At 39.6% G+C, this 9500-nt stretch overlaps 1 protein-coding gene across 2 annotated transcripts; it reads left to right on the top strand.

Moving 5' to 3' along the window:
• Nucleotides 1-371: 371 nt before the first annotated feature.
• zgc:63972 (protein CutA homolog) lies at nt 372-9282 on the top strand. Of its 2 annotated transcripts, none has more exons than XM_027282214.1 (7): nt 372-427; nt 615-696; nt 1172-1320; nt 2615-2674; nt 3557-3602; nt 3703-3752; nt 8006-9282. In XM_027282214.1, exons 2-7 carry the CDS (start codon nt 616-618, stop codon nt 8106-8108), a joined length of 489 nt encoding a protein of 162 aa, XP_027138015.1. In that variant the 5' UTR covers nt 372-427; nt 615; the 3' UTR covers nt 8109-9282. The 2 variants fall into 2 exon arrangements, with proteins under 2 accessions (XP_027138015.1, XP_010750863.3); XM_010752561.3 differs by having other exon boundaries at nt 397-427; nt 580-696.
• The last annotated feature ends 218 nt before the right edge of the window (nt 9283-9500 follow it).

Consider the following 9500-nt stretch of genomic DNA (forward strand, 5'->3'; position numbering starts at 1 on the left):
TGCATGTGACTCAAAAGTGCAGTACTTGAGTAAATGTACTCAGTTACCACCATTCATTACATGTGGCATCATATTTTTTTTTGGTCTTTATGAAAACTATTTTACTCTCTTCTGATTTGGTGAACTCACAGCTGTGACACACACACACACACACACACACACACACACACACACACACGCCCTGAGGCTTAGAGACACGTTGTGTTTATACGCTGGAGACAGCAAAGCCGATTATGACCCGGGCCCGGAGGCAGAGCCAGCAGAGGTGAACCGGACATTTTATTGGTCACCGTCGTGTCGGGAAGTATTGAAACAACCAATTGAACAGCGCGTAGATTTACCACTATCTTTTTTTTTTTTTTTTTTTTTTTTTTTGACCATCCGACCTCCAATATACCTGTCAACACAATGCACTTCTTCCATGAAGGTAATGAGTTTGCACAGTGTTTTATTTTTCTTTGAGCTAAAAAAAAAATGACGGGACACTAATTATCTGTGGACAAAGACTCACCGGTTTATTTTTATGAACGAAAGAAGTTCAGCTTCAGTTTTGTCCTCTTTTGTTATCTGCACCAGCAGCAGACTGTGGGAATGACATTTGTTGCCACTAACAGGATGGAGTGTCTGATCCAGCGATGCCACAAAGAGGCTGTCCTCTGCTCTGTCTGTCGCTCGTTGCTGCTCGTGTTATGTCTGGTAAGAGAGCTGCTGTGATTATGTCATGGGCTTTTTTTTTTTTTTTTTTTTTTTTAAGTTGAAAACTTCCAGAAAGTCTAAAGCAATCCATCACAAGAAGGCTTTGATGTCAGAATATGACAAATTGTTATTAATTGTATTATTTTTTTTCCCCAACATATTTGTGTCGGATTTTCCTGCATCTCTTGTCTGGCTGGCTTGTGATGCTGTGCTGTGCAAAGAAGTAGGACAGATTATAAATTGGTCACTGCCTCCATGCCAAGGCCTATACTCATTTATCTGTGACAGACAGCGGCCCAAATAATAAGAGGATAAATACTGAATCCAATCCAATCCAAACATGGCAATCCTCTCAGAGGGCAGCAGATAATTAAATTGAGTTATAACTGCCTAAACATGAAATAACATGAAACAGCCAAATGTCCAAAATAATGTCTGACACATACAACAGTCCACACATTACGCCTCTTTACAGCTCCTGTTCCTGTCCGTGTCCATGTATCCTGGGTTGTGGTCCGTTGGGGTCCAGCTTCGTTCAGCCTTAACGGGGAGCTACGTACCAGGACACCACTCTGTCCTTCTCGTTAACAGTCCCAATGAACAGACAGCCAAGGACATCGGCAGGTACAGTTGTGAATCATGCCAGGTTACATTTCCATACGCTCTGCATAACACAATGAAGTGAAAAGCAAAATTTGGAAACACGTGGTTTTGTTTGTTAAGTTATTAGGATCGGATATGTCGGGAAAGAAGATGGTGTACAGTTAAACTAAGAACTTATCAGCTTATCTTAGCACAAAGACCAAAAACTATACAAAGTATTCAGCCTCTAAAGCTCAATAACAAAAGAGATAAAACCTGTCAAAGAGCTCCCCGTATCCCCCATAGACAGTTTAAAAGATGGACGTTGTATCCTTGACATCACCCGTAGGTCTCTGAAGAGTCATTGTCCTGGCTTATCCAAAATTGGGTGGATCATAGGTGCAGCTAAGGAGGCCTGGGTGTTCAAACAACCCACCTGTGACAACACCCACCTTTCAATCAAAGCAGCCACACTCACTTATCATGCAAAACTTTCATGGACACCTTTTGAACATGTTTGTTTCTTCTGTGATGTTGGGTGTTTTAATATAGGGGCTTATGGAGATTAACCTGGTCTGTAGCCAGCCTCAAGTGGCCATTCAGGTAACTACAGTTTTGGCACTTCCACGTTTACGGCTTTACTTAACAGCCATGGAGGTTGCCCCTGACTCCAGTCAGAGCTACTAGCTCTAGATTCATATTTACCACACAAACATGTGAGCGGTATCAATCTACAGATATCAAGCTTCTCATCTAACTCTCTGCAAGACGGCAAATACGTCAACCTACCAAAACATGGATACAAAATCTAACTATTTCTATACTGCGGATCTGAAAATGAGTTTAAGTGACAGTTTAAACAATTAAAAGTCAGTCAGCCGAGTGTACGTTTAACTTTTCTGTCAAGAGAAGAGATACAGTTTTGTCAACCGGCAGGGTGCTGTGTTTGCACTCTCATCTCCTTTGTTGGCATTTTAGCTGCATGTAAATGAGTTCTATTTACCACATGTCAGGACAGAAAGAAGCCAAAGTGCAGGTGCCAGATATGTAAATCACCTCCTTTAGAGACACAGGGTAAGGGGAAGCACAGCTGAGCTGGTAATAAACCATAATATTGAGCGAACGGCAGCAGAAAGCCGAATTTACCATCTTTTGCTGAATTTAGTGCGTTAATGTCCTTTTCCTGCTCTGCTTGAAGAGCGCCATAACAAAAGGGCTTATAGTTCCATGTTGTAATTGATAAACAGCGGGTGACTTGCTCTGTGTTTGTTTTTCTTTCTTCCCTTTCCGTGTCTGCTTCCTCTGTTTCCATCCACGCTCCTGTCTCTTTTTCCAGGGCGATCATGGAGAGGCGGCTGGCAGCCAGTATTAACATTCTCTCCAGGACCTCTACAATGTAAATCATATTTGCCCCTCTACCTTGACACGGGTTGTAACCTCACTGAAGCACAACCACAAAGACTAGCTCAATTATAACGTCCTTCACACAAACACATAAATATATAATCACATAGGTTCTTTTTTTCTCTATACTGCGCAACCGGTTGTCTAGGGAACCACAAGTTGAATGGGGCTGCATCTGAATGTTTTTTTCTTATCGGTTTTCACATCACTTTAAAAGAGTAGGCAGTTAGCCTTCAAAGCAGTCATGTGTTTTATATGCATGGGTTAGCTTTCCTGTTAATGCATAACCACCACAAAAGGAACAAGGTTAGGAAAAACTCAGGGTGTAAAGGATGGAATGTAGCTGAAGAGAAAAGGCAGCGTTAAACCTGTTAACCAAACAGAGGTTTAGCCTAAAAATAGAGAATATGTTCAGGGGCGAGTGAGGGTGGTGGTGCTGGAGGTGGTAGGGGAGGTTTTTATGTGTGGGATTGCAGGTGTGTGATGAATATATTTCAGTTATAGCCAGGCTTATTTAGTCTTCAACATTTGTTTTGATATTTCACGTAGCACATGCTTAAATGTGGGTTTTTTTTTTTTTTAGTTTGTTGTGTTTGGCTGTCTCTCAAAAATCCATGAAAAAGCACCGTGTTTAAAGCAAAGAGGCAGTTTTGCACTTGACACCATAAAAGCCTGTCAGGAGCAGTTTGACATCACTGTGAATCACTGTGGCCGTAATGAATGGTTAGAGAGCTTTGATTGCTGTGTTCTTTCAGAAAATACAGTTTTTCAGTGCAGCTTTTGACCAAATTTAAAAAAGGCTCTGCATCCTACTGATACTCTACAGTCTCTCACTGTGCTGTTTTTTAATGTCTTGTGTCGTCTGGTTCTTTAGGTACTACTGGAAAGGCGAAATCCAGGATGCAAGTGAGATTCTGATGGTAAGCTTTGTGAGAAAGCCCCGCTGTGATCCACATGTACTCGACAGGCATGTTGAAACGCAAAGCAGAAGTGTAAGATGAGATGTCACTGTTGTTGCAGCTGGTGAAAACAAAGACCTCCAGGATCCAGCAAGTCATAGATTATGTGAGGTGAGAGGATGCTTTATGTAATGCCTATTTTGTTGAAAATTATGATTTATTTTGGGCACTTTGTGTGCTTCACATGTCCTTATTTCAGAGTTAAACAAATAGGCCCTCCATCGTGATCAAACAATGACAATAATTTTCTCATAAAAATCATTTTACAATATGTTAGTGTTGGTAAAAATAATTGGAGGAAGCAGAACAGGATTTAGTCATGTCAGCTTGAGAATGATTTTTTTAATAAAACACCCACATTCAAAAGTAAATATATCTCACTTTTGTTACGATTGTATATGAAAGTTTGAATTTTGATACAATAGACTTGCAGATGAACAGATGTACTGTTGTGTCTGTACTTCCACATTTAGGATGCCAGATGTAAGATCCCACATACTTGAAATAATCATTCCACTGCAGCACCATCAAATACCCATTACGTTAACTTAATCATCTACATTTCTTCTTATCTGGCCACTTATCATTGCAGCATCTATTGGACTTATTGGTTTTCTTGGCTGTTGAAATGACATCACAGACCTTAGATGATGAAGACAGGGATCCTTGCAATGTGATCTCTGTTGTGTTGTACAGTAAAGCTGCAAAAACTAGGAAGGAAAATCTGGGTTAAAAATAATTGGTATTTGTACGAACTCCTACGGTTTCTGCTTCCTGCTTTGCTACAGTTCACTTGCTCTCTGCTTGGCTCTTGTTTTTGCTACTTTCGCAGTTTTCTCTACTTGTCTCAAACTATAAAATCTCAACAGTAACTTAACCCAGTAACCAAAACAGTAAGTTACTGGACTACTGCGAGAAATGTTCCCTGGAATGCACTCTGCCTCTCTGTTCATAAGAATCGATGAAGTGCACAGACTGATAAATTGTTGCAGAAGATTGCCATACTCGAGAGGAGGCTATTTGAACCGAAGAAGTTGTCTGAACTCCACAACACTGTTTTCTGCCAGTGAGTTGGCTCATCAGAACTCAGAAAGATTTAAATGGACAGCGTTCTCTAAATCACTTCCAAGACTCACTGAAACAAAACAAGTGAACTCATGTGCTATGAATGGGATTTCTTTCCACTGGGATAACCTTGGTTCAAAATCTAAAGATGCAAGACTTTCCTCCTACAGAGGGAAAATTTATACATTCAGCTCAGCCAACTTCGAACCCAGACTTCTGACGGACAGCCAAAGGTGGGCATAAACACAGACCACAGTCACCCCTAACATTACAACTGAAAAACAGGTTTAGCTATTAATAAATCTCCATGAGACAGAGTTGAAGATGAAAAAGTGGAGGAAATGGGCAACTCCCATCTAAAGACAACTTAACCTGTAACTCTAGTTACAGTGGGAGACTGTGCTATGATAAATAAACAACCCAAAATTATGCCAGTGATATTTGCAGAGATAAGTCAGAGCTGCTAAAGCTGTATTTCATTGAACTGTTTACTATCTGGACACTCTGAAGTCCATTTTTAGTGGACCACTGCCAGTGGTCAACAGAGAGATCAACAGAGGTTCGGCAGACTCTTGTGACTGAATTCATGGCTCAGCAAAACCTGAGGTCTGAAAGGGATCAGCTATATTGATAGCTTCAATCTGTTCTGGGGACATGGGCATCTTTTCAGTGCAGGTGGCTTTCTCCCAAGCAGTACTGATGGACCGTTTTCAGTCCAGCCTGTGACACCAATCAGACAGACCTAAGATGATGCGCCCTGAGGCACAGCAGCTTTGGCGCCACAAAGACAAAATATCACAGCCTCAATGTCATCGTGTTGACAACCAGCGCATGGATCAGTCTCCTAATTCCTCCTGCCTCCACTCTCTCCTGCCTCTTTTGGGATTCCAAAACTGAAATGGAAGTGCTGCTGCTTCTGTGACACCAACCTTGCCGTAACAAAAATGACAAAAACAAAAGAACAGCTCAGCTCAGATCAGAGATAAAGGAACTGGATGTGATGTTAATAAATGCCAGCAAGCTACACGGCCACATATTGAATCCCAGCAACTCAAACCAAACCAAGTAAGTCTGCCTGGCATCAGGGCAGACAGGAGAGTCAGACAGGAGAGTCTTTGCCACACTTCCAGTATCCCCAATATGCATTTTCTTTCTCCTACTTACTCCTACTCCTCTTACACAGTGGCCAAAAATGCCCAGAAGCAGATTCTTCTGGATTTCATGTTCCCATTCCTACTCCTGTTTTTAGTAGAAGTGTAGAATAGAAACGTCGAGATCTAAATCTATTGATTTATGACAAATTGCTTGCAAAAAGTTTAAATTAGTGAAGAATGTTCTGTAGCTTAGTTAATTTAGCTTTATTAAATGTCAGGTCTTTGGCAGGGTAATCACGTTTTATTAATGATTTAATCAACCCCAGGTTCAGTTTTATGAATGGAGCTAAAGTGCATAAGAAAGGGTGTGAAGTTGCCATTTTATTAATATAAATTCTTTCCAGTGCAAACAGATGTCTTATGGAAAGTTTGTGAAGAAGCTTCTTTTGAACAAGTTACTCTTCAGTTGAGTTTCTCGTGTGGAGCTGTGCTCCTTAATATCTACAGGCCATCTTAATATTGTGCAAACTTTTTCGATGACTTTGCTGAACTGCTGTCTTTAACATTTATGTTGACAACCCCCAGGACAGCAGCACTAAATAACTCTGCTGTATTCTGTTTATAACTATGAGCAGACTGTGCATATGATGAAGCCCACAAACGCCACAAGGGGCAAACTCTGAATTTAATCATCTCCAAGGGTGTTAACATTTCTAAGATTGTGCTGACTGATGTTGCTCTTTCTGATCATTTCTGTCTTTCCTTTGAGATGACTCTCACACTGTTAATCTAAATCACATCTTAATGGTACATGACATGTCACTGAAAACACTAGAAAATTATTCATCCACGCTTGGTTCTTCATCAATGATCTTGTAGACAATTTCAGAAAATGAGAAGTGTTATTTAGGCCACTGCTCCCACTAAAGTAAAGGTAATCTCTGGTAGGAAAACGCAAAAACAAATCTGGTGAAAAACAAATCTCCAGGTTCGTTATGACATCTATAAAGAGAGAGTTAAGAATTCTGAACCAAGAAATGCAAGTCATTAATAATAATGCACCTGCCAGACTGACAAACCCTCTTGTGTCAGCAAGCCCTGAACTTTTATCCACAAAAAAAATGCAATGACTTTATTTCCTTCACTGACAAAATTCAGAAAATCAAACAAGCTGTCACTTCCACCATATCAGGTATAGGGTCTGTATTGTCCTTGCATCCACTCAAAACAAACTCATTAGTGTGACAGAATTTGATCCTTTCAACGACATAACCTTGGAAGAAAATTGTGCACCGTTTGAAATCCTCTTCCTGCTGCCTTGATATTCAGCCTTCAGGCTATTTCAACAATGTTTTTTTAAGTGCACGGCATCAGATGTTCTGCAAACAGTCGACACTTCTCTATACTCTGAAGTTATTTCCTACAGGCCCTGCAAACTGCAGTTATTAAGTTACTGTTAAAGAAGAACAAACTAAACAAATCACTAATGAACAATTATGGGCCCATTATGATGTGGAGTCCCCCAAGGCTCCATTCTTGGGCCTCATGATTTCAAAATTTGTATGCTAGCACTAGATCAAACTATGGACAACAAAAATATATCTTTCCATAATTATTATTCACACGACATAGATTCATATAACATCATCACCAGGTGACTGGTCACATACAAGAAGTGAGTAAGTGCATCAAACAAATCAAAGATAAAACTGAAATAATTGCCTTTGGACTCAGCGGTGAATGATTAAAAGTCATTACTCAGCTTTACATTACAGTTATCTTTACACTGGCATCCTGTGTGTCAATCAACTGGCTTTAACATTCTACTGTGAGTTTATAAAGCAGTGTTTTTATGAACTACATATTGTAACTCTCAGTTCTTTTTAAGCAGGGCTTAAACTTTTCTGTTTGTCACAGCAATTTAATTTGGGACTGTTTATTCAGATCTTGCACTGCCCTGTAGCTGCACTGTAATTTAAATTCTGTCTTTTTATATTGTCTTTTTTATGTAGTCTTGTGTTTGTTTTATATCTTTTATGTCGTGCCTTTATGTCTTATGTAAAGCACTTTGAATTGCCTCTTGGAAGTTCCTATACAAATAAATTTGCCTTGGCTTGCCAATTACGTATATGAGTTTCTGTTCATCCATATAAAGAAATTCTATGTCTAGTCTGACATGTTTGTGTTCGTTTGGGTCCCTTCAAGGTCTGTCCACCCCTATGAAAACCCAGAAGTCCTCAGCTTTCCAGTAGAGGACGGCAGTCTGGCTTACATGAAGTGGATGGATGAGGCCATTCCAGATGACTGATACATCATTGAAATCAAAGCCAATCTATGCATGGACTGTAGCCGGTCAAGGAAGCTGAGCCATGTGCACAAGCTGTAGTCTGAAGGCTTTGGAACAAAAGTTTAACACATTACATTTATACTATTTTGTTGGGCTTTTCAATGTAAATTCCACTATATACTGTGGAGATTTTATTCCAGTGCCTTAAAGAGCCATAGAAAATGCTTGCTTCTGACTGACTGGCAGGTGTCTGTTAGCTTTGCATAACGGGAAAGCAAACAAGTATACTTCCAGTTGACCAGTCAGACCACAAAGGGAAGTTGAAAAAATTGAAATATTATAAGATAATACGATCCAAGGTGTCCAGATTCACAAATTTCTTAGACATTGGTGCACCTCAGATAACACTTCTGCTTTAAGAGCAGTGATCTTTGACTATTTGCATCTGATGGAACATGCTTTCTGGTTCTGCTTTTTATTTATGTTTTCATGTAAGAATGCATCACTATTGTATGTAAAGTTTGCCATTGAGGCAGGTTTAACATAGAAAATATTTATGCTGAAACATATCGTTAACGTGACAGTCGTATACTGAAAGTAAAAGGGTAAATGTCATAGTCATTGTCATGTACTTCCTGTTGTTGAACATATCATTTACCATACCTTATTCTATATTTATTGCTATGAATTCAAAAGTAAAAAGATTCTTTTAAAAGGAAACATGGTGGCACTAACACTCAGGAGCACAGGACATGAGATACATTTACATGTACCTGTAGTTCAATATGTTATTGATCTGTCAGGCTGTAGAAGATTTCCTTCATTAGTGCAAAAAGTGCATGAGGTGCAATAAGCAACACACGCTCACCATGTGTACTGTATGTGCAAGTAAAAGAGCAATACTGCTGAATCTCAGTAGTCCTCTGCTCGAGGATAGCTCAGCTTGCGCTAATAAAACATTTACCACCATCTTGTATAACCTCAAATAAATCAACACAGATCTACTGAGGACAAATTAACAAAGAGATATGAATGACAGCGCTTGGCAGCATTGTATACCTCGACCCGTTCTCCCACTTGTTTTTCTAATGACTTTGATAATGAAATGTTTTCACTGTTTTGTTTATAGCGTGAAGAGCTGATGCTGATCTGAGCAGGTCTCCCTCTGGATAACACATCCTTGATCTCCACAGGAGTAGGCTGGTGAAAATAAAACTTTAGTTGAATAACAAAATCAAGTTCATTTGTTGATTTGCTCCCGATTACACTTGCACATCTTAAGAGCATTACAGGTCAGTGTTGTTATCTGGTAACAGCAGATATGGTACACAGAAGGAAGCTTTGTGGAGTTTTATTATGTGCATTTTATTAAATGCTCTTTTGATTAAATTTTTTTATTAATTTCTATAACTG

The sequence above is a fragment of the Larimichthys crocea genome, chromosome IX (assembly GCF_000972845.2).
Source record: "Larimichthys crocea isolate SSNF chromosome IX, L_crocea_2.0, whole genome shotgun sequence".
In the NCBI taxonomy this organism is placed as follows: Eukaryota; Metazoa; Chordata; class Actinopteri; family Sciaenidae; genus Larimichthys; species Larimichthys crocea.